We start from the raw sequence: 26243 nt of genomic DNA on the forward strand, positions 1-26243 counted from the left end.
GACTCATTTGGGACTGCAGCTGATTGCAGCTGACCAATGTTATTGTTGCATGACTTTGAYTGGACCAGTCATACATAATTCCCWATGAATTTGARCAATGAGTGAGTTTTGGGAACCAGAAATGTGGAAAACGAGAGGACTCTTTGCCAGTGTTAAGCATGTGAATGTTTTTTTTCTCGCTCCACGACGAGGGGTTTAATGAAGACCTTGTATTAGTGGCCACTTACACTTGTCGTTTATTTCCAAAACGCTACATCAATTCTTTTTTTACATTTGTGTTTTTTCATCAGAACTAATTGCTTTTGGGTACCTTCAAGTGTGTGTAAAATATTACTGTTCTCAGATTTTTTATGAATAGATTTTAGATGTGTATGAAAAACACTATACAGTATATCCAATGTTTAGCTGGAATAGAATGTTCATATCCTGTATATTTGACTGTGATATGTGGTTGTCTCGCCTAGCTATCTTAAGATGATTGGACTTACTGTAAGTCACTCTGGATAAGAGCATCTGCTAAATGACTAAAATGTAAAATGGACATGTTTTACATACAGATCTCATATTACCGTACAGAATTTTGTAAAATATATTTATATATTAATGTCACAAATGTATAATTTGTACATTTCTTTCATAAAACATTTCCGTTATTTGTTACATTTGACTGTGTAAAACCTAGCAGTGCTACCTATTTCTCTGAGAGTGAGGCGGATATATAGCATTTGGCCAAAAAAAACATGATTATTTGTCTGTCTGAAACGATCAAGTGATTTTAAACAAATACATGTCTGTCATTGAACAACCCCATGCCATTATTAGATAGTGAAAAAACACACCATTCTTGTTCAGAATTTTTTWAACAATAGAATCTAATTTAACAACATTTCAGAACATTTATAAATAGCAATTTGGAAGGAAACTCTGCAGTTTGTTCGTTTGTTTTGAACCGTGAGACCTGGGCCATTTGGCAATTCTGACCTGTTCTCCCATTACAAGGGSTTGGTGACTACTGATGTAATTTGGTATAGTATGTAGTCATTTGAGGTGAGTAGTAGTTTTTGTTCCGCACAGTAACACCCTACTGCTGTTTSTGTGTATATAATCACAAGGACACACTGTCTCTCATTATTCAGACCTTTACAGCGTGTTGTCTAACCACAGATAGAGCAAGGTTCAGGGCACATTAAACAGAGACAAGTATATGCAAGTCTAATATATACCGTACTGCATTCACTGTACTAAGGTAGTTCTAGACTGAGACTACTACTATGTGCTTTAAAAGTGGCTATAGCTTTGGTTGTGATAAAACTGCACCTATAGGCTATTGTAATCTTCCCAGGGTGAAATCTGCTTTGTAAACACAACATTCGACGTGTCATGACTACGTTGCCAATTTTATGTAGAGTCGTGGGGTGGGGGAAGGGGGGCTAGGACCGTCACGGTCTGTGGTCTTTAGTCATTAGAACCCCTCACCCCTCTAAAAAAAACATTATACCCTGTTGTTGCCACGGACACCTTACCTTAGGGATACGCGGAAGCTATGGGTGTGGCTGCGGCCGCCTGGAAGTTGTGTGTGTGCGTGCGTGTGTGAGACGGAGGTGAGCCACAGAACACACCCTGGTCTGGGGATGTTAGTCAGTGGCTATGGAGAAAAACAGTGTGTGTATTCAGCAGCCTTGAGTATAGGTTTTATTACACACAGGTGGTGATCAGCATTTATGCTGCAGTAGTTTATGTGTCGGGGGGCTAGGGTCAGTCTGTTATATCTGGAGTATTTCTCCTGTCTTATCTGGTGTCCTGTGTGAAATTAAGTATGCTCTCTCTAATTCTCTCTTTCTTTCTCTCTCGGAGGACCTGAACCTCTTGTACCATGCCTCAGAACTACCTGGTATGATGACTCCTTGTTGTCCCCAGTYCACCTGGCCGTGCTGCTGCTCCAGTTTCAACTGTTCTGCCTGCGGCTATGGAACCCTGACCTGTTCACTGTGATTATATCAGCTGATGTAAGAAGGGCTATATAAATACATTTGATTTGATTACTATTATTTGACCATGCTGGTCATTTATGAACATTTGAACATCTTGGCCATGTTCTGTTATAATCTCCACCCGGCACAGCCAGAAGAGGACTGGCCACCCCTCATAGCCTGGTTCCTCTCTAGGTTTCTTCCTAGGTTTTGGACTTTCTAGAGAGTTTTTCCTAGCCCCCGTGCTTCTACACCTGCATTGCTTGCTGTTTGGGGTTTTAGGCTGGGTTTCTGTACAGCACTTTGATATATCAACTGATGTAAGAAGGGCTATATAAATACATTTGATTTGAAATTTGATATACCGCCACACGCCAAAACACACAGAATGCCAGGGTTACCACACAGTGGTGCCAATCCGTTTTACTGCCTGCAGGATATACATTTAGAGGTGTGTATGTGTGCGGAGACACTGATTCAGATGGGCATGTCAAAGATAATAATACGGATAATGGCTTAATTTACAATGGTTTTCAACAGACAGATGAGCAGAGTTTTTGTTGCACGTTGTATCTTAAACAATCGTTGCATACCTAGGCTAATCTCCTTGTTGAGACAAGCTGCTGACCCAACCACTGATCCACAACTATATTTTACCACATCGCTACAGAGAACTGTTTATGTTCTTCAGTGTGGTTGATCGCTCCACTGTTAGTTTTGGATGAGCCTCCCTTTTTTGAAGAATATGTTGTCGATAGATGTCCGACGAGAAATTCTATCCCGCGTGTGTATGTTTTCCAGTGGAGGCTGCTGAGGGGAGGACGGCTCGTAATAATAGCTGGAACGGAGCGAATGGAATGGCATCAAAACGCACGGAAACCATATGTTTGATGTATTTGATACCATTCCACTGATTCCACTCCAGCAATTAGCACATACAGGTCCTCCCCAATTAAGGTGTGATGTATTCATCCCAGCAGGTTGGGGTTGCGGAGGGGAGGCGTGTGTCTGCCAGCTACCTTTCTGACACTGTATCGCGAGGCCCAGGTGAGACAGTGTTTAAAAGGATACAGCCAAGAACCCACACACACTTAGACAGATTCTGAGCAGCACTCACACACCCGCGTCTACGTCCATACACCTACAACTGGTGAGTCCACACTTCCATTGATTAACATTTCACTTTCACCGGTTATTTTACTTTTTATTTTCAATGTAATTCAAAATGTTTTGTGTTCATGCAGCCACCTACTGTATTGGTAATTTCTCCCAATTATTCAGTCTACCAATTATCTAGTCTTTGAATGTCTGACCTTTGACATTTTTTTGCTGTATTGTTGGCTGTATTGTTTATTGACCTTTTTGTCTTTAGAAKAATTTCTCATAGTAGGAACCAAAGATGTGGATTTTATTCCAGTTAGCAGGTATGTGCCCACGATATTTGTGTTAGCACGTCATTGAGTTGTTACAGTTATATCAACTATTCTTTGATTTAGTCTTAACATTCAGATTGTGGCGATAGTTTCGTGTAGGATGTGAGGAAATGTGTAATTGGGTTCATACTTCTATCTATGATGATAATGATGAATTGGTTGATKAATTTATCTCCTCCCCCAGCCCTGACAGCAGTGGCTGCGACCCAGAGGGACTGTTCTCGGGGGGCCTGTTACCCCCCTATGGGAGACCTGCTCCTCGGTAGGGACCGTCAGCTTCATGCCTCCTCCACCTGCGGCCTTGCCGGCTCTGAGGTCTTTTGCACCTACTTTGGACAGGTAAGACYCTACTCTTATTGCTATGAAAGACACCGGAGGCACTGTAAGAGATGGGAGAAAAGTGGGGCAATAGCTGTTAATTGTTATGAGTTGTTCACCAGGGTTTTAATGTGTAACATTTCAGGTTTGTAGGGCAGCTATAACTTTATGGAGTTAAACATGAGTGACAGACAGACAGACAGACAGACAGACAGACAGACAGACAGACAGACAGACAGACAGACAGACAGACAGACTTGCATGTATAAAGACAGAAGACCGAGAGACAGACAAAACATTCTGGCAGACACAAATGCAAGCACACACACGCACGCACACAATGTCCAGATTGGAGGTGCATGACTGTTGGTCTCTGTGCTGACCATGCTCAGTAGGAGACCAGGGGCAGAGGGTGCACGGATGGTATGGGGAGAGGGAAAGGGTGGATGGATAGAGGGTCAGGGGAGAACTGGTTGGTGTAATTTGTGAAATTGTCTGGATCTGGTGCCAGAGACACACAGATGCCAGATGTTGCAACTACATTTGACCGCAGTCTTGGAGTTCCTGCAGAGAAAAACGTTGGATGGGGATTTATTTGTTTGATTTGAGAGAGAAAAAGAAAATCAAATATAATATGTGGACAGGGAAAAAAATACATAAGCACATTTCTTTTCTAAGAATACTTTAGTTATTGAATTACTGTAGGTGTATTATTGTAGTTTTATTTATGGGACAAGTTTGAAACATCCTTTTGTTTATGACAAACTAGGAGGTAAAACCAGGTAAAAGGACAAGAGAGGAAAATATTTATGTTTTAATTTGTGTTGCTGCCTGTTTGATTTACAGTCGAGCCTTTCATCTGAGCCACACCCTCTGGTGTTGCTGGGCAGGGCAGGTATCAGTCACTCTGCTCTTAAAACTCACAATTACAAGTATGTATCTGCAGGCACACACAGGCACACAGACACACACACACACACACCAGACTGTAGATCTTTTTTTGCTGTCTGCTGGTTGTGGGTTCTGCCTTGAGTTTTTGAAACTTCACCACTTTTGTGTTTTGATATTTACTCAAAGTGATTGTGTTTCACTGGATGATTGTGCTGATCACACAAACATGAAAGATGTTTTAACGTTGGGCGTGTGGAGAGAGGTGCCCCAGGCCATAGAACCTTGTCTAGACTGGATGTACTGTAACTGTACGACTGTGTGTGTTGAATCATGTCCGAAGGGTGTGGTTGTGCATTGACTATCTCTCTGACACGCTCTGTATAACTCAGTACAGGGGAGATAGCCGTAGACCAGGGATGGACAACTCTGATGGAGTGGGCGCCACAAAACATCTGAACTCATCATGAGGGGCCGCAGTTGCTCGCAGGTTTTTTTTTGGGGGGGGGGGGATCGATCTAAAGGTCTTCAAAAGGGGGGCGGCCCTGGTGATGTGATCTGTGGAATGTCCTGACTGAAGATGAGCTAAGTTGCAGACAGAGGGGGAGTTGGGCAGTACAGTTTGCCAGGGSTTTATCACTCTGTGTCAAGGGAGTGGCACTTATGCCAGTGACCCTTTAATGGCTGGGCCGGGTGTCCGTCATGCCCCCACAGAGGGTACTGGAAGACAGAGAGAGAGGGGGACAGAGGAGAGGCAGGGAGAGGGATAGAAGAGAGAGAGAAAGTATCAGACCTCAGGAAAACCCAGATGCAGACAGTTCGAAGTAACAAAAGTTTATTATAAAAACAGGGGGCAGGCAAACGACAGTTAAACGGCAGGCAGAGGTCAGTAATCCAGAGCGGTGTCACAAGGTACAGAACGGCAGGCAGGCTCAGGGTCAGGGCAGGCAGAATGGTCAAAACCGGGAAAACTATGAAACAGGGACCAGAGAGAAAAACAAGAGTACTGGAAAAACTCTGGTAGGCTTGACGAGACAAGACAAACTGGCAACAGACAAACAGAAAACACAGGTATAAATGCACAGGGTAAAATGGGCGACACCTGGAGGGGGGGGGAGACAAGCATAAGACCGGTGAAACAGATCAGGATGTGACAGAAAGAGGTATAGAAGAGAGGGATAGAGAGAGGGGTAGAAGAAAGGATAGAGTAGGTGTTAGAGTGGATAGGAGGCTTGGCCTTCCTGTCCAGTGCTGACAGATCTATTCTGGATTTGGTGTGAGACTGCGAGACTCCTCTCTCTTGCCCAACACTCTCCTCTACCCTTGACACGCCCTTGGCACTGGCAGTTGCCAGAGAGTTGCCGATAGCAACAAGCCAACATGGCTCAAAGTGATTTTCTGTCAGGGTTTGGTATGAACTAATCAGAGATGAGAGAGGCAAGGCTGGTCCCATTTTCCTCAGGGATGGAGGGGATCTTAGCCAATAGCTGACTCTTGTTAATGGCTGAAGCAGAATTGGTGGAATTGTATCAAATGCATMAAAAACACATGGTTTCCAGGTGTTTGATGCTATTCTATTTGCTCCACTCTGGCCATTATTATGAGCYGTTCTCCCCTCAGCAGCCTCCTACAGTGAGTGTAATGCAGACATTTAAAATGGGGAATCAAATATTGTCATCAGTCCACCCACCATGGAAATCTGATTMAATTTGGATGGCTTTATCATTTAAAAAAAGGTACCAATAAGGGGCTACCAGAAGGAGGGCACCATGAGTTGCCCAGGCCAGAACTCTCCCTGTGGTACCATGGTCCATGCCTCCGTGGCGTTAGTGTCTGTCCTCTGGTCCAAAAAGCCAGCCAGCTGGCCATACAAACACACTTTGATACAGGCTGCTWCATTGGCAGACTAATCTATTCTGGTCAGATTCCAGTGGTCTGGCAGAGTTTCTCCATATTATCCTTAGCAGCCTGCAGCCCAAGGGGCACTGATTGGCTGGACACTGACCAGGTCCAGGGAGTCTTGTGCCTGAAGCAGACTATACCAAACTGTATTTAAAAAAAGGCTGTGTTTACACAGGTAACCCAAATGTAGTTTTTTTCTAACTAATTTGTCTTTTGAGCAATCAGATCAGATCTTTTGCCAATAATTGGGCAACATATCAGAAATGGGCTGCCTTTGTAAGCTATAACGCTAGAAGCCTAAGCTAGAAGGATTCATGCATTTATCTGAATTCTCCAATATGTGGGATTGTTTTAGAATTTTTTTACAATAATTATAATTTGTGTTCCTTCTAATGCTGCTGGTTGTGTTCTGACGAATTGGGAAGTTGTTTCTGTAATTAATGAATAGCCAGAATGCTGTTCACTACCAACGATACATTCACTCAAAGTCTTAGAAAGTCACTCAAACAATGAACAGTGCTGTCCTTTCAGCATCTCTGTCTTGTGGTCAATCTCTGAGTACTGACCACTGGTGCAGAAATAGACACACTGACAGACCAGGGTCAGGGCTGATGCYAGAGCATATGGGTTGTTCCACAAAATGAGGCCCTTTGATATTTKAATTAGAAATTGTGTAGCAATATTTGAAAAGCCTATTATATTCAATGAAGTGCTCTTTAATATAGACCACATGGAGAATTCAATAAATCWGATTTTTGATATGAATAAAGACTTGCTAAAGTGACAATTCTGCGTTTCGACATGTCCCTCTGCGCACCCTCTGTGACTGGCAGGAAGATTTGAACCCACTTAACACCAACATTTCTCCACGTTTTCACCATGACTGTAAAGCCCTGGTTCTTTTCTTGCTTTGACAAAGTATTTTCTGAAGATTGTTATTTATTTAACATGATTAGTGATTCAATTTAAAGTTTTTAAAAAACTGTCCCTCATTTTAAGGTCAACCCTGTTATGTGAACTGAACTCTAGTTTTAATATGGTGAAACTATCAAATGTTTCAAAAGAAGCGTTGAACATCTAATAGTMAAATCATAGTGTAAAAGCTGGTGAGCTGGTTCTACTCTTTTTGGCCATTTTCTGGTGTTTTGTGGTGGACAACTGAGTGGGTTGAGCACAACATGTCAACCCTGTAACCCATAGATAGACAGGCTAGAAATATTTGAAGCTTGCATGCAATTGCCCCTCCCTGTTGCACACAAAAAACTTCAATTTCCCCTGTCACAAGGGGATTTATGGCTGATTTTAAAATTAAATCGTCAACCCTGTAACAGTTTTAAAACCTCTTGAGTTGGGAAACACTTTTTTTATGACAAAATGTTCAAATGAGGTGAAATCAAACGTTTTKTTACCCCCCGCACATGTCAAAAGGGTMCGAATCTATTTAGATAACACAGTGGTTCTGATGGCCGGAGTTGTTGGTTTGAAAGTGGATTTGTTTTTTGCATGGCCATCTCAGTCTCCGAGCTTCAACCAGAGTATGTGAGCTGAGTGGAGCGGTCGAAATTCCGCTCATCAGTGCTTGCACACCACTCCTGTTTAAAAAAAAAAAAGTAACCTTTATTTAACTAGGCAAGTCAGTTAAAAATAAATTCTTATTTACAATGACAGTCTACCCCGGCCAAACTTGGACCAATTGTGCGCCGCCCTATGGGACTCACGGCCGGATGTGATACTGCCTGGAATTGAACCAGGGACTGTAGTGATGCCTTTTGCACCGAGATGCAGTGCCTTAGACCACTGCTCCACTCGGGAGCCCTGTGCTCCAAGTCCTTTCCATTCGCTTCATTCATTAAAATCCCAATTTAACCAACACCCATCCATTTTTGTGACCTGGACCTACCATTGGTTTTGAAGTATTTAAACATGAAACATGAAAACATGAAAAGGTGAATGTTAGAAGCACTCATAATTTCAAATAGGCTACACGTCATATTAAACAGCTTATAAACACTCTAAATAGGTCAGAAGGAACTGAAATGAATTATTTATGTCATATTATTTCAATTATTTCAAGACTATAGCTACAAAGAAATACATTGTGAAGCACTTGCGAGTGCGACATGCTAGGCTGGTCAGGGAAATTAAGCACTCAGCATTTAAACAACATTTCATTGTATTAAATTAACCCTGTGGAAATCGAATTAACATAATAATWAAAAAAATCMCATCAAAATCCACTGCTTCCGCCATTATTACCCTTCCCTCTTCCACATCTGTGGTGACAGAGCTAGAGCGGTGTTTGTCAGACCATTTAATTTGTATTTTTATTTAACCTTCATTTAACTAGGCAAGTCGGTTAAGAACAAATTCTTATTTACAAATGACGGCCTACCCCGGCCAAACCCAGGCGACACTGGGCCAATTGTGAGCCGCCCGAAAGGACACCCAATCACGGCCGGATGTGATTGGGAGTCCCATAGGATACAATATAGATGAGTATTTTAATTACTTATTGTATACTAACGTTGTTATACAACAAGGACTATACTTCAAACATTAGTGAACATATTTATGTCTATAACAGTGTATTAAAAATGTGTTTATACACTGTGTGTGTGTGTGTGTGTGTGTGTGTGTGTGTGTGTGTGTGTGTGTGTGTGTGTGTGTGGGCGGGCGCATATGTGCAGACAGATTTTTGTTTGTTTGACGAAATCAGCAGCTTGCCTCTCGACTTTTGAAATCGTGGTTTGGAGGGAGAGAGGGGGGGGGGGTCGGCAGAACGAGAGAGAAAGAGAGTGAGTAAGCAAACGAGAGAGAGAGAGCAAGAAAGATCGACTTTTGAAATCGTGGTTTGGAGGGAGAGAGGGGGGGGGGGTCGGCAGAACGAGAGAGAAAGAGAGTGAGTAAGCAAACGAGAGAGAGAGAGCAAGAAAGACAATGTTTCCTCCAATAATGTTGTAATATTTTCTTAGAGTCTTAAAATTCAAAATCAAATAGCTAAGAAATCCTTGGTATGACCATCTTCTAACAATTCCATATGTTAACCTAGACAACATTTCGTTGTATTAAATCATTATAGTCTATAAATTGCGCATATAGGCTGTGACTTATAACTAAATATAAATGAAATGAAAAAATGCCTTGTTAGGCTCAGTCTACAGTGCCTTTGAATACATTTTTAGAAACTCCAGTTTGGCCAGAGTCTGTGGCTACAGGCTCATGCGATGTGCCTGGAGAGGGAAAACAAGAGTAATAAAAAGAGAACAAGCAAGCTGAACAGATTGACAGTGGCCATAGCTGATGTTGAAACGTCCAGTGTAACCTTTCACCCGGTGGGGTACAAAGCCATGGCCTCGGTGACAGACTAGAGAGCCCAGCCAGCCTGACTCAGGCCAAGTAACTGCTCCAGCCCCAGTCCCAACCCGCTCCGACCAGGGCAAGCTGAGGTGGAGGTGTAGGGTAGTGGAGACAAGGGGGTTGGAGGGGAGAGCAATTGGCGGTATAGGTAGTGGGGTTGGTGGTTGTTCTAGTAGAGAGGGGAGGAGTTGCTGTTCTATATTTGTTTAAAACAGGTGATCTTTTGATTGCAAGGGGTGGTAGAAGGATGTTGGCGGATGTTGTGTGTAGTACTTATTATAAAACATTGTAATATACTGTAAAATACTATAGTAAATACTAAAGTATTGTAAAAAATAAAAATAAATAAAAAGATAATACACAACAGTCCGCAAAAACGACACTTTCTTTTTACTATAGTAAATACTACAGTATCTTATTTGCAAATACCCTGCCCATTACCCTCCCCAATATCGCAATATGTGACAGCAGTTAGTGGGAACCCTACAGGTTATAGAAAAGAAGCAAAGCGCTGAACTAGCTGTTCAGACCCCTGTCCTACATACCTACAGGTTATGGAAAATTTGCTCTTTTAGTATTTTTCCAGTAGGTTTCCTGAAATTATATGTCAAAGATTTTTTTTAAACACTACAGTAAATATTACAGTATACTACAGTCTGCAAAAACACTATATGAATTACTATAGTGTATATACTACAGTTTTCTTTTACAACAATATTTATACCATAGTTTACTGTAAATACTACAGTATTCACTGTAGTGTTTTTTTGCAGACTTTAGTCCTGTGTGTGGACCAAGTGATCTTGGGTCACATAATGCGTGTAGAAAAACCACTTCACTAGTGTTACACAAGAGCCTTCCCATCAGTGCTGTATTGATTYGAGATATCATGGCTTTACCTCAGTGTTATCTATGGTGTCTGTGGGAAGATCCACATGAACATTTACTTGCACATTGGTCGTTGTGAGTGGTTCCAATGTGTTGGAGGAGGAACTGATACCTTGTTCTGTCTTGTTGCTGTGTGATTGCTCTCACGTTCCCTCAGTCCGTATTTGTCTGAAATKAGGATTTCTTGTCAAAGTAAAGGCATATAAACCTCCCACGAATCGTGTGCTGTTTGAATGTGTGCTGACCAATAACTCACATTCTCTACAAAGAGGTCAGGGGGGGACACACACGTACGCATGCATGCCCAAACACAAACACACACTGTGTGTGTGTACTGTTACAGTTCTGGGTTATATTGCATAAGACAAAGGGCAGAGCACAGCTTGAGCACAACCATTAGAACACAACCATTAACGTTAATGATAAACCAATCTAATCTGGTTTAGATGTATTTAAATATCTTTAGATTATTTTATTTTTTATCCCCCTTACGTTCTAAAAATCAAACATGCTTTGTTTGCATAACCTTATATACAGTAAATTATGCTAAGTAGTATGAACTCTCTCTCTCTCTCTCAGTGGAGGATAAAGTGCTGTACCTGTGACTCCAGGAATCCATCCAGTCAGTTAGCTCACACCATCCAGAACGTTCTATCCACCACTGGACCCAACAGGTGGTGGCAGGCMAGGAAAGGTGAGGGGATTACAGAGCTACAGGACACATGTTGTGAGTGACCCATCCTAAAACTTTCTTATTGTGACCCACCAAATAAAGACAACCTATGTTTCTTTAGATGTGAGTCCGGTTACCCTACAGTTGGACCTACAGAACCTGTTTCAGCTGGACACCATCATTCTGACCTTCAAGGTAAGACCCAGCTGCCAGAGCAGCATGGTCAGGGCTTTTCCAATGTGCAAGGGCAGAATTGTCTTTTTTTAAATGCTGTACAATCTTATGGACTGATTTTCCAGTTGCCTCTATACACAGGGTCCCCATCCTAGTGCGCTGGTGGTGGAGAGGACGTTGGATAATGGTCAAACCTGGCAACCGTCCCACTACATGGCCTCAGACTGTCGCTCGGCCTTCCCTGGCATTGCCATGACTATGCCACGCTCTCTGGACCAGACCTACTGCTACACCCTACCCCCCGTCCCCGCTAACTCTTACCAGGACCAGACCGTAAGGGAGTAGTCTCCCTAGGCAAGGGAGTAGGGAGTAGTCTCCCTAGGCAGACAGTTGCCTCCCACAATGTAGGGTCGGGTTTATGAGATAACGGGGTAACAACGTTGGAAACTGGAGGAAATTCCCATGATATTTTGTGTTATCCAGAGATGAAATGTTCTGCTGTTCCCCTTTTTGATTTTCCTCATTGCATTACACAGATTCAGTTCAGCCCCTTGCGTCAGTTCTCTAGCATCAGCGTCCCCAATGGGCAGAAGATTCAAGGTAAGATAAACATAATCAACCATATTCACTTACCCATCCATTACCTTTGTTACTCACCCACTGTTACTATGGACAACACCCACTGTTACTATGGACAACACCCACTGTTACTATGGACAATATAATGTCCTTATACATTATATTTGAGCCATTTAGCAAGTGCTCTCCTCCAGAGCCACTTACACCTTTCATGATTGAACATTCCTGATCCAATGAGATGCTTTGCCCAGTGATTGACAGCTCTCTCTCGGTCCCCAGAGGTGTCAGGATTGACAGGCCTGCGGGTGAAGTTGACTGAGCTTGGTGCTATTTCCCGCTTGCCCGGCCGCACCCCTTCGCTGTTTTATGCCCTCAGAGAGATGAGAGTGATGGGCACCTGCCTCTGCCACGGCCATGCCAACCGCTGTCTGCAGGATACTACTGCCTACCAGCTACCTAGCACACAGGTATGATACCACTGCCAACCACCTAACACACAGTTCTAGTATACCTAACACATACAACACACATCTACAGGCCAACCGCTGTCTGCCTAAGACTATTACCAACCGCCTATACCCAACCAGAGTATGTGAGCGAAGCGAGGAGCTGAGCGTGCCCAATTTGACTGGAGCGTGGAGCGAGATTCCCAAAGGATGGAGCATCGGCCTATTCGCCCACTCCAATATCACTCCAATAGCGCTCACTTCATGTGCTCAGGTCATGCCCGGCCCAGCATGCATTTGTAGTCTACTTGTGTGCTGCTATAGCCACTTTCTTTAGCTAGTCATGGAGTTGAAAAGACACCTATCCCAAAAGCATGATGGTRTACTTACTACGTGCACACGGTAAAAGAAAGGAACAAGGTGGGTAGCTAATGAAGTGTGTCATTGTAGCAAAGTATTTATAAACATAAAATCAGAGCCCTTAAAAGTTTCTTTAATTTTGGTTCTATTATCATCTATACAATAAGCCATCATTGATTTTGGCCCAATAGGCCTGGCATGTTCCAACTTTTAAGGAGCTTTCCGTTTCAAATGGGTTATGTTGCCTAAAAACCTTTTAGACCTACCTATAGAAGAAGAAAAAAAACTCTGCATCCCTGCCCAGCCTGGCAAGAGTGGACAAAAGGGTGTTTAGCGTCCCTAGTGGTTCTGCAAGCGTGGAGAGGATATTCTTCGCAACTGGCCTGCTCTCCAGGCACCATCGCATGAGCCAGAAACCACAGACTCTGGCCAAACTGGTGTTTCTAAAAATGAATTCAAAGGCACTGTAGACTGAGCCTAATAAGACATATTTAATTCTAAGTAGGTCACAGCCTATATGCACCATTTATAGATTAAAATGATTTTATACAACAAAATGTTTAAATGCTGAGCGCTTAATGTCCCTGACTCCCAACCAGCATAGTGTGTCGCACTCACAAATGCTTCACAATGTATTTCTTTGTAGGCTATAGCCTTGAAATAATTGAAATAATATAGCCTAAATAATTCATTTCTGTTCCATCTTAGGGTCCTAACCTATTTAGTGTTTATATGCGGTTTGTATTTATATTTATTTATATTTCTTATGGATCCCCTTGGCAGCAGCTACTCTTCCTGGGGTCCAGCAAAAATGATGGCAGTAATATACATTATAATACACATTTTAAACATTAAAATACATTTTCCAACAGATTTCACAATACATTAAGTGTGTGCCCTCAGGCTACTACTCTACTACTATGCACAATCCAGGTGTACGTGTTTATATAGTGTGTATGTTATGTGTGTTTGTATGTGTGTTTGTACCTGTGTTTGTGACTCTTCACAGTCCTCGTTGTTCCACAAGGTGTATTTTTATCTGTATTTTTTTTTTAATTAGATTTTACTGCTTGCGTGAGTTACTTGATGTGGAATAGAGTTCCATGTAGCCATGGCTCTATGTAGTACTGTGCGCCTGTCATAGTCCGTTCTGGACTTGGGAACTGTGAAGAGACCTCTGGTGGCATGTCTTGTGGGGTATGCATGGGTGTCCGAGCTGTGTGCGAGTAGTTTAAACAGACAGCTCTGTGCATTCAACAAGTCAATACTTCTTACAAAAACAAGTAGTGATGAAGTCAATCTCTCCTCCACTTTGAGCCATGAGAGATTGACATGCATATTATTAATGTTAGCTCTCCGTGTACATTTAAGGGCCAGCCATGCTGCCATGTTCTGGGCCAGTTGTAATTTTCCCAAGTCCCTCTAGGGCCTGTAGGACCTGCCTTGTTGATATTGTTGTTAAGAAGGTAGAGCAGCACTTTAATAGGGACAGGCCTCTCCTCATCTTAGCTACTGTTGCACCAATATGTTTTGACCATAACAGTTTACAATCCAGTGTTACTCCAAGCAGTTTAGTCTCCTCAACTTGCACAATTTCCACATTGTTCATTACAAGATGTAGTTGAGGTTTAGGGTTTAGTGAATGATTTGTCTTAATATAATGCTTTTGGTGTGAAATATGTGGGACTAAGCTATTTATTGCCACCTAATCTGAAACTGACTGCAGCTCTTTGTTAAGTGTTGCAGTGATTTCACTCACTGTAGTAGCTGACGTGTATATTGTTGAGTCATCCGCATACATAGACACACAGGCTTTACTCAGAACCTGTGGCAGGTCATTAGTAAAGATTTTAAAAAGTAAGGGGCCTAGACAGCTACCCTGGGGAATGCCTGATTCTACCTGGATTATGTTGGAGAGGCTACCATTAAAGAACATCCTCTGTGTTCTGTTAGACGGGTAACTCTCAATCCACAGTGTAAAGGGGTATAAAGCCATAACATATACATTTTTCTAGCAGTGTACTATGATCGATAATGTCAAAAGCGACACTGAAGTCTAACAAAGAAGCTCCCACTATCTTTATTATCAATTTCTCTCAGCCAATCATCAGTCATTTGTGTAAGTTGAATGTGCATGTTTGAAAGCACTTCTCTATAGGCGTGCTGAACGTCTGTTGTTCATTTATTTCCTGTAAACTAGCATTGTAGCTGGTCAAACACAATTTTTTCCTAAAGTTTACTAAGCCTTGGTAACAGGCTGATTGGTCGGCTATTTGAGCCAGTAAATGGGGCTTTACTGTTCTTGGGTAGTGGAATGACTTTTGCTTCCCTCCAGGCCTGAGGGCACACACTTTTTTGTAAGCTTAGATAGAAGAGATGGCAAATAGGAGTGGCAATATACTCCGCTATCATCCTTAGTAATTTTCCGTCCAAATTGTCAAGACCCAGGTGGCTTGTCATTTTTGATAGACAACAATCATTTTTTCACCTCTTCCACATGCACTTTACGGAATTCAAAATTACAACACTTGTCTTTCATAATTTGGTCAGTTATACTTGGATGTGTTGGTTCTGAATTTGTTGCTGGCATGTCATGCCTAAGTTTGCTAATCTTGCCCATTAAAAAATCATTAAAGTTGGCAATATCAGTGGGTTTTGTGATGAATGAGGCATCTCATTCAATGAATGAATGATTGAGCTGAGTCTGCCTTTTTGCCCAAAATGTAATTTAAGGTGCTCCAAAACATTTTACTATAATTCTTTATATAATTTATCTTTGTTTCATAGTATAGTTTTTTATTATTTTTGTTCTGTTCAGTCACATGATTTCTTAATTTKCAGTAGGTTTGCCAATCGGTTATGCAGCAAGACTTATTTGCCATTCCTTTTGCCTCTTCCCTCACAACCATAACATTTTTCAATTCCTCATCAATTACTGGGATTTAACAGYTTTTACAGTAATTTTCTTAATGGGTGCATGCTTATTAGTAACTGGAGTAACTCATTTCATAAATGTGTCAAGTGCAGCGTCTGGTTGCTTCTCATTACACACCACAGACCAGCAAATATTCTTTACACCAACATAGGAATCACTACAAAACCTCTTGTAGGACCTTTTTATACACAATATTAGGTCCAGCCTTTGGATCTCTGGTTTTTCTAGATATGGCTACCATATTGTCATCACTACATCTGATGGATTTGGATACAGCTTTACAGCAGATTTCTGCAGCATCACTAAAGATGTGATCAATACATGTGGATGATTTCATTCCTGGGCTGTTTGTAAATACTCTGGTAGGTTGACTGATAACCTGAACCAGGTTGCAGGCACTGGTTACAGTTTTAAGCTTTTTCTTGAGTGGGCAGCTTGACAAAAGCTAGTCAAKWTTTAGGTCACCCAGAAAATATACTTTTCTGTTGATATCACATACATTATCAAGCATTTCACACATATTATATCCAGATACTGACTGTTAGCGCGGTGGTCTATAGCAACTTCCTACAAGAATTAGGTGAGGCAGATGAACCTGTAGCCATATCACTAACAGTATTWGACATGAGATCCTTTCTAAGCTTTACTGTAATGTGGCCCTGAATATAGACTGCAACGCTACCCCCGTTGGCATTTCTGTATTTTCTGTATATGTTATAACCATGTATTGCTACCACTATACCAAAGGTATTATCTAAGTGAGTTTCAGAGATGGTCAGTATATGAATTTTATAGATTTCATTAACCTTATTTATTAGGCTACATATGTTAATGTGGGCTATTTTTAGCACTTTTCTGGGATGCTTGATTGTTTTCATTGCTTTACTGGGAAGTTTATCAGAACTAGACATGACAGTGATATTTATGTTTGAGCCGATAGTGCAGGGTGAGCTGCACACAGCAAACTTCCTACTAGGGCACCACCTCAGTGCTAACAGTATAATGCTAGTTCATAGACACATGATTACTGCATACAATAGCTATAGGATCGATAGAGGCATTCAGGAGACTTAGAGTGACATAAATTAGGTTACTTACATTAGGACTTCCAACGCTCCTGGGACAATGTACATTTGCAGCAGCACTACGACAACTCAGGGACACAATGGTAGGGGTTATCTAAGCAGGGCTTGGGTGATTGTCTCAAAGCAACCTTGAAATGCGTGGACAGAGTCCAGGAGCCAAGATGATTTGGATGGACTCCGTCATTCCTGTAGAGTATCTTCTGTTTCCAGAAGGTGTCAAAGTTATTTATAAAAGTTATGGCAACAGAGTGGCAGTAGTCTTTAAGCCAGATATGAYGTGATAAGAGCCTGCTGAACCTTTCGCAGCCGTGACCCAGCGACGGCACTGGACCAGAGATAATTGGATGCTTTTCAGAGCCTTTTAGGGTGTTGATCAGCTCAATAAAATCCTGTTTCATTAGCTCTGATTTATCCTTTTTTATGTCATTTGATCCCACATGCACTACGACAGCAGCAGCACTTGGCGCCCGGGAGGCCTGATRTGCGAGGGAGCCCGGGAGGCCTGATGTGTGAGGGAGCCAGGGAAGTACGGGCCTGTGGTAGAGACCTTTTGAGCTGTACCCTCAGAAGATAGGGTAGAGGATGAAGGRGCAGCAATCTCTGGCAGGTGGGAGAAACTGTTGGGTCAGCAGGATGGGATCCCCCAAAGCCATTTCAGCCCCATTCAGCAAAAGACAGCTGCCTTGCGCTGGGCTTGGTGTGTGTGACGTGCCTCCACTGGGATGCAGGATCGTTAACCATGGCATCCGCCAGGTCCTCATAAAGCGTCCTTGCCCCTTTATTCTCCAAGGGGGGTGAGGAGGGGCGGCCGGGATGGGAGGTCGGGGTAGGATGGGAGGAGTGGGTGAGATGCGAGGGGAGAGGTGACTTCACTAGGGAGGGGTCTTTGCTGGGCAGCCCAGTCAGTCAGAGAGTGGCAACACGGTGGCGAGGTAGTGGCATGACGACCAGGCTGAGGAGTAGAAAAGGAAAAGGTCTTAGAGTGGGACCTATCCAGGATACACTGMAATGTCTCAATTTGCTTACTCTGGACGTCCAGCTCAGACAATATTCTGACAGTTTCCACATTGGAAATTTGGCCGGCCAATATTACCCCGTAACTGTTCAAAATAGTTGCAGCTCCTACCTGAGATTAAACGTTCACTGTAGTCTCTAAAGGTGGTTGCTGCCAGTCTGGTAAAAGTCAGTTTCCCCTTATGGGGGAAAGTGGTAGATGCCATTTAAAAAAAAAATGCAGTTAAAATCCATGCAAATAAAATAGGTTGGCGAGGAATCAGCTAAAAGTCAATCAATCCACACAGTGTGATAATTAGATTAAATCACCCCAGTTATAGGCAGCAAGCCAGAACCCAACCACAGACTAGAAATCCGCCAGCACTAGGACCCACAATAAATACAACGAAGGCACAAAACACAGGAGCAAAGAGAGAACTATGACTTACTCAAGGCGATTAAATGCTGAGGACCATCAAAACAGCAACGCTGTATGATAGCCAGGGGAGAAACGCCTGGAAGGTAGTTTTCAGTACAGGCCGGTAGAAGCTGGGAGGGTGGCAAGCGCTATACCGGGCCAAAGAAGAGTCCACAAACATCCAAGGAACATTGACTCTGTATGCAATATTGTACTATTGTCCAGTGTGTTTACAGCCAGATGAACCATAGGTAGATGGAGACCAACAAAAATCTGTACAAATCTTTTCAGCTACAAACTGATGAGACAAAAGACATGCTTGCCGCCATCTTAAAAARTGGGTGTGGCTTCAGTTTAATATGACATGTAGCCTAATTGAAATGACGAGTGCTTCTCACGTTCACCTTTTCATGTTTATTAAAATACTTTTCATTCAAATCATATGGTTTGGTTTCAATACCTCAAAACCAAATGGTAGGTCCAAGTAGTCACAAAAATAGATGGCCGGTGGTTCAATTGTGATTTTAATGAATAGAGCGAATTTGGAGCGGCAGTTTCCCCCCCCCCTGTGAGCACAGTGGTTTTTAGAAGAGCAGTTCGAAAAGGAAGTGCGCTTCGATGAGCGGGATTTCCAACCACTCAACTCTGCTCACATACTCTGTACCGAAAACACATAGGCACATACACGGAGTGTACACAACATTAGGAACACCTTCCTAGTATTCAGTTGCACCCCATTTTGCCATGAGAACAGCCTCAATTCGTCGGGGCATGGACTCTACAAGGTGTAGAAAGCATTCCACAGGGATGCTGGCCCATGTTGACTCCAATGCTTTTTACAGTTGTGTCATGTTGGCTGGATGTCCTTTGGGTGGTGGACCATTTATTATACACACGGGAAACTTGACACCTACTACTAACCCGTTAAAAAGCATTGAAATATTTTGTCTTGCACATTCACCCTCTGAATGTGTCTCACTCTCTCTGTGTGTTGCAGGTTAGTGCTCAGTGTGAGTGCCAGCACAACACAGCAGGTGTAAACTGTGAGCGATGTGCTGATCTCTACAACGACCTGCCCTGGAGATCTGCAGAGGAGGGAAACACACACACCTGCAAACGTACGCAACCACTAATGCCTTAATTCACTGACYGCATCTTTTTGATAATTTGCATGTGTGCAGGAGTAGGAGGACTTTGCTAAAGTAGCGCATAATCAGCAAAGATAAGTCATCTTCCTATGAAGACTGAACACTCAGCACAGTTGCGAGCGAGTGKACGGAACACATGCAGTCACAGATGCCCGTGTTGAATATTTCATCTGGTACTGCCCCCTGTAGGTTGTGAGTGTAACAACCACGCCCAGCGGTGCCGTTTCGACCCATCTGTRTATGAGGCGAGCGGATGGAGGAGTGGGGGGGTGTGTGAGGGCTGTCTGCACCACACAACCGGGCCCAAATGTGACCGCTGTGCCCCTGGATACCAACCCAACCACCGGAGCAGCATAGACCAGCCTGATGCCTGCACACGTGAGTGATCTTAAGACCGGGTTTAATAATATATATTCATCAAATACTACTGCCTTTATTCCTCGTTCTCTCCTACTATAGGTTCAATCAGCACCACAATATGCTGCAGTGTTCTAATATCTTTGTTGTGTTTCTGTTTTGTTTCCTGTGTTTTGTACAGGCTGCCATTGTAGTGCAGAGGGGGCAGAGAATGGGGGTCGGTGTGATGATGTCACAGGGTCGTGTCGCTGCAAGATGGGATACTATGGCCTGACCACCTYCAACCCTCTGGGCTGCACGAGTGAGTCGCCTTTCACCCTTGACCCTGAACCCGTTCATAAACTCTCCCTGTGTTATGATTACTTACAACTGTATTCGCCATACTGTGGTGGTGTCCAGAGTGTATGTGTATGTCTATCCCCATCTGACTGTCTGTCTTCTCCAGAGTGCTTGTGCAGTGCAGAGGGCTCCCTGTCCAGTGTGTGTGACCCTGTGAGCGGTCAGTGTCCCTGTCGACCTTACCACCAGGGGCTGACCTGTGAACTCTGTTCCCGTGGTTACTGGAACCCCTCCTCCTTCCGCGGCTGTGAGCCCTGTCGCTGTGACCCCACCAACTCCCATGGTGACRYCTGCGACCGGAATACGGGTCAGTGTCAGTGCAGGTCAGGGTTCGGAGGTCGTACCTGTACAGAATGCCCTGACAACACTTACGGAGACCCCCTCATTGGCTGCAGACGTAAGTGACCGGTTGTGTTCTGTCATAGAAAGGTTCAAAGGTTCTTAGACATGCTTTGTTCAATGCTTTGATCAATTCAGTCCAAATGGACAACTAAGTCAAACWATTTCTTTCCTCTTCATCTCRCCCTCCCTTTCTCYGTCTCCCTCTCTCTCCATCTCCTCCCTCTCTCCCTCTATCTGCAGCGTGTCAGTGTGCTGCTGGAGGCATGGTACCAGGAGGCTGTGATAAGCGTACAGGGGCCTGCCGGTGCCGTATTGGTGTCATAGGTATTCGTTGTGATGCCTGTAGCCGTGGCCATGTTTACTCCTTTCCTGACTGTGAWGTCTGCCCCTCCTGCTTCTTCTCTCTGGACTCCTACATCCAGAACCTCACCCTGGGCCTAGAGAGACTCTCCACCAGAATCCCCTCTCGTCCTGGCGGCTCATTGCCCACCGGTCTCGGTCTCCGCATCCAGGCCTTGGAGGCCACTCTCATCCAGATGCGTGACTCTCTCCCACTCCCAACTCCCTCTACGAGACAAGTCAACGACGCCCTCTTTCAGCTACGCAGACTAAGGTAGGGAGATGTTCAGATGTCCCCGGGAAAACTTAGAATGTCCAAATARAAGTGGGCATCAGATTCCATAACCTGCAATACTTTGCTTTCAAAATTAGATATTGTTGTTGTCCAAATGTAAACACCCCTAGATCTGAAGGCCACAGTCCTTCATTGCCTAGCTCACTATCCCTCATCCCCATTGTAATCGTCCAGGGACCAGTTAGATCAGGTGGATGGGGATCTGTCACCCCAAGGCAGAGGCCTCGAGCTGGGCTCACAGCTGGACGAGTTGCAGGCTCTCCTGGGCGGCCTGGGTCTGCTGTACAACGCCAAGAGAGATGCTCTCAGGAACCCTATCAACTCCAACAATGCAGGTGAGAGAGATATGCCACCGCAGAACTGTGAGCACCATCCGTGTGTGTCCACAAAAATGCTGAGTGAGGAATTTAGGATCCAGAAATCAGAATTAGAACCATATCGACTTGAGACCAGTCTGGTTTTGTTTTAGCTCACTTATGGCTGCTAACACAGCGGTTTGTCTGTCGTCTTGGTTGGTTCGCTCTCAGGGGCCTTCTCTTCTATAAAGAATGCCTATGACGAGTCCACGGATGCGGCGAAGATTGTGGAGGCTAGTGGGAAGACTGTAGATCAATCTTCAGCGGTCAGAGAGGATTCTCTTGACCTCCAGAACCAGGTTCAACCAGCGAACACCAGAGACCTGGAGAAACTCAACCAGCAGCTGAACACCAAACCTGACCTCTCACCCACTGCCAAGCAGGTAAGCTTAACCCTAGCCTTAATCCTTACCCCTAGACCTAGCCTTAACCCTAGCTTTAACCCTTAGCCCTAGCCCTAGCCTTAACCCTAGACCTAGCCCTAGCCTTAACCCTAGACCTAGCCTTAACCCTAGCTTTAACCCTTAGCCCTAGCCTTAACCCTAGACCTAGCCCTAGCCTTAACCCTAGCCCTACCCTTACCCTTAACCCTAGACCTAGCCCTAGCCTTAGCCCTAGCCTTAACCCTAGACCTAGCCTTAACCCTAGCCCTACCCTTAACCCTAGCCCTAGCCTTAGCCCTACCCTTAACCCTAGACCTAGCCCTAGTCTTAGCCCTAGCCCTACCTTTAACCCTTAACCCTAGACCTAGCCTTAGCCCTACCCTTAACCCTAGACCTAGCCCTAGCCTTAACCCTAGCCTTAGCCCTAGCCCTACCCTTAACCCTAACTCACTTTAACGTGACTGTGTATTTTTATTCCCTGTCTCTCAGGTGTGTGGCAGTGTGCGCTCTGCCCCTTGTACCCCTGCCCAGTGTGATGGTGAGCTGTGCCCTGCGGAGGGGGCGCCACCCTGTGGTCGTGGCGAGAGTTGCATTGGGGCTCTGCCTCTGGGGACCCGAGCTGTGAGGGATGCTGAGGAGGTAAAGGACAGACTGCAGCAGCTCAATGGGAAGATCACACAGGCTGCTGCACAGGTAGGAGCTGACACTTGTTTGTTTGTTTACTGTATGTTATAACATATATAACTGTTTATTGGGTTTGAATACTGACATGTAGTATATGTCCTTCAGTCAATTAAGTGGTTTGTTTCATCATATGGCGTTCAATGCTTTGCTCCTTTCTCCATTCAATTCACAGATCCAGAAAACACAGGACACGGTCAATATGGTCAGACAGTCCACGGACGATCTGGCCAATCAGATGAGGCGGGCCAGGGATGACTTGGAGGCAGATCTGCAGGAGACAAGATACTTTGTTAAAGAGCTGAAGGACTTCCTGTCAGGTGACACATCGACAGTTATGTTCCAGTACCTTCAATAACCTATTTATACTGTTTTACTAGTAGTAAAAGTATTGAAGTAGTAGTATTGCATTTTTGTGAGTGTGTGGTTCACTGACATTCCCCTCTTCTCTCCCTTCCCCCCTCTTCCACTCTTTCTCATCCTCCCTCTTGCAATCCTCTTCTCTCTCTCTCCCTCCCTCCTCTCCCTCCTTGACTCCAGACCCTTTGTCAGACCCGACAGACATCAGCACGGTGAGTGAATGGATCTTGAACGCAAAGCTGCCTCTCAGTCTGGCAGCTCTGAAGAGGAAGCTTCAGGAGATCAGAGCCCTGGCGGCAGGACTCCCAGACAGCAAAGCAGTTCTGGACCAGGCTGGACCACAGCTCGACACCGCCCGGCGCCTGCTACAGGAGGCCCAGGACGCTAGGTATAACACCTTATGACCTCTTATGTCAGTCTTATGACAGGGCTATGTACTGGAAGCTTGATTGATGTCATGTATGAAAATGCTGTGTGGTTTCAGAAGTATCTTTAGCGTTATTGTGACTGCTGTGAACGTTGCCGTAAGGTTGCTGTAACATTGTTCTAACTTTGTGGTGTGCTGTGTGACAGGGATGCTGGGCTGGGTGTGAAGGATGATGTTGACGGGCTGCTGGATGGCTTCACCGCCGTGGAGGGCTCCCTCTCTGGCCTGAACGACAAAGTGCAGGACAGCCTGGACATAGTGGAAGACATCAGCAACAGTCTCACACAGGTGAGCGAGAGATGAACGTGTCCATTTGAGCTAATGTACTCCAATGAGTACAATTACGCTTTCAAACTAGTCTGACACTGACATTGATTGTATTGCCTCCATTTTCCAAATCCTTCACAGCTTCTTACCTTATTATTCCTCTCTCATTTTGATCCCCTCCTCCCTCCAGACCAAGGCCCAGTTGACTCCCGCGGTGAAGGCTCTAGGGGAGGCGTCTGCCCTGGCTGAGGGGATGAAACCTGAGCTGGAGGGGCTCAAGGCGCTGGTGCGCTCTGGAGATCTGCTGGCCCAGAATGCTAAGGGAGAGGCCAATAAGGCTAACAAGGAGGCAGATTCTGCGACCAGGGTGAGTGTGTGTTAAAGTATATGTGTGTGTGGTACTGTTTATGCATGCCTACTGTTTATACGTGTGTGTGTACGTGTATGTCAGTGGAGGCTGCTGGCGGGAGGGCGGCTCATARTAATGACTGGAACGGAGCATGTTTGATGTATTTGATACCATTCGGCTCCAGCCATTACCACGAGCCCGTCCTCCCCAATTAAGGTGCCACCAACCTCCTGTTGTGTGTGTGTGTGTGCTCAACTGCCTGTCTCTTTGTTTGTAGGACCTGGCGTCCCTGGAGAAGCAGCTGGAGCAGCTGCGTGCTGCAGAGAGGACCAGTGGTCATGGCGATGGGACGGGGACGACAGGTGAGCGTCTCCGGAAGCTGCAGGAGGAGGCTGGTTCTCTGGCCCAGGACACTGGAGACATGATGAAGGCACTAGCAGGTACGGAGGAGGATAGCGAGGGGACACAAACACACCTGGCAAATTTGATTTGACTTGACTGTTTTCACACTCCATCCAGTATGTGGGCATAATGCGTTTGTGGAACATTGGCTCGATTCATTCCATATTGCTGAAGTTCAGCGTTATGGCGAGATTGAAATGATTTAATGGTAATTTCCGATTGAGCCGACATATGCTAGTCTGGCTAACACCTAACTCTCGAAGTCCTCCTGACTTCATAGTCTGAAATGGCTCTTTGATATTGTCGGCACAATGTGTCGATGATGAAGGGGGCTGTGCTTTTACTGCTTGGCTCTCCTCTTTCTCACAAAAAAAAAACACACGCAAAGCCACACACAGCCGCAGGGCGCCGCCCGCTTCCATTACAATGGTTGGATTTTCTAATCGGAACAATGAGAGGTTTCAACCCCCGAGGGAAAAAAATTACATTTGAGAGAACCAAGCAAACTGAGTGACTATTGCATTAACAAACGGCCTCCTTTCCAGACCAGTGTGGTCACAGCGCTCCCTTGCGTCAGCCGGGCTAGACATGTGCATCGTTTACTGTGAATGCGGTCTCCCCTAACGYGGGAACATTGCCTTTAAATGTAAATCGCCGCTACAACGCTGATCTTCAGAACTACGGATTGAAGCGAGCACTAAAGGCACTGATTGCTGAAATGATGTGATGATGAGGATCATTCCCCTCTCTGGCTTTTATATATATTTGACGTGATGAATTTGCGCTGTGTATAGCCTCACTACTGTTATTTTACTGCTGCTTTTATCTATTTGTTATTTTTATTTTTAACTTATCTATTTTTTACTTTACACTTTTCTTAAAACTGCATTGTTGGTTAAGGGCTTGTAAGTAAGCATTTCACTGTAAGGTTGTATTCGGCACATGTGACAAATCAAATTTTATATATATATATATATATGTAAATAAAAAACATTCCCCTCTCTTCCTGTTCCTCCTCCTGCTCTCCTCCCCCTCTCGCTTCTCTCTCCCCCTCTCGCTTCTCTCTCCCCCTCCCCCCTCTATCTTCAGGTAAAGCAGACTCTCTGCATAGTCTACAGGATGAGGTCCTACTGAAGTCCCAGAGGCTGACCGGTCTGGACGGCAAACTGCGGGAACTCCTGGCTGACATGAGACAGAAGGTCAAGATYTTCTCCACCTGCCAGGGCTGAGAGGTAAAAGGGCAGAGGTCATCCTCAAATAGCCTGTTCATTGAGATAGAGGAGCGATGTTATTTATTTTGTCCCATTTTGTAGAATAAATGTCCCAATAAATATGTTTTTCATGACGTTGAGTTTCCCTTATTGTGTGGTTTTTAACTTTATCCTACGACATCCCAGTGACATCATTAGGCCTGTGATTTCTGGGGCTGCAGCCCTGAATGTTTTTGGTCCAGCCCGAACCTTTTGATGGTAAAACACATTTGGTTTAAGATGGCACACGGAGAAAGAGATGGTATACGTTTTATCCTATTGGGGGGAGTGGGCAAAAATAAATAGACGTCATTTGGGTAGGGTGTAGTCTTGGGTAGATTTCGACTATGCCATGTTGTCTTCAGGAGATTTTCTCTTTCCTTCACATTAGCTGACGTAAGATAGTGGAACAATTCTTATTCCTTATGATGTGCTATCATGTTATAGGATAATGAGTGTGTTTGTCAGCAAGAACAGTACTGTTATTCCTCATCAATCTTTTATTATTACACTTCCCAATTTTGCTGGT

General features: G+C 44.3%; 1 protein-coding gene across 2 annotated transcripts; it reads left to right on the plus strand.

Moving 5' to 3' along the window:
* The first annotated feature begins 378 nt into the window (after nucleotides 1-378).
* On the plus strand, nucleotides 379-25809 carry LOC111963000 (laminin subunit beta-3-like). 2 transcript variants are annotated; one of them, XM_070443358.1, is made up of 23 exons: nucleotides 379-2006; nucleotides 2948-3120; nucleotides 3343-3394; nucleotides 3588-3742; nucleotides 11336-11450; nucleotides 11551-11624; nucleotides 11745-11936; nucleotides 12140-12203; nucleotides 12462-12649; nucleotides 19417-19537; nucleotides 19757-19945; nucleotides 20106-20225; nucleotides 20370-20660; nucleotides 20846-21218; nucleotides 21414-21574; nucleotides 21767-21978; nucleotides 22468-22671; nucleotides 22835-22979; nucleotides 23200-23407; nucleotides 23593-23734; nucleotides 23904-24080; nucleotides 24340-24502; nucleotides 25554-25809. In XM_070443358.1, exons 3-23 carry the CDS (start codon nucleotides 3370-3372, stop codon nucleotides 25691-25693), a joined length of 3459 nt encoding a protein of 1152 aa, XP_070299459.1. In that variant the 5' UTR covers nucleotides 379-2006; nucleotides 2948-3120; nucleotides 3343-3369; the 3' UTR covers nucleotides 25694-25809. The 2 variants fall into 2 exon arrangements, with proteins under 2 accessions (XP_070299459.1, XP_023841993.1); XM_023986225.2 differs by lacking the exon at nucleotides 379-2006 and having other exon boundaries at nucleotides 2882-3120.
* The last annotated feature ends 434 nt before the right edge of the window (nucleotides 25810-26243 follow it).

Source organism: Salvelinus sp. IW2-2015, linkage group LG1, assembly GCF_002910315.2.
Source record: "Salvelinus sp. IW2-2015 linkage group LG1, ASM291031v2, whole genome shotgun sequence".
Lineage (NCBI taxonomy): Eukaryota > Metazoa > Chordata > Actinopteri > Salmoniformes > Salmonidae > Salvelinus > Salvelinus sp. IW2-2015.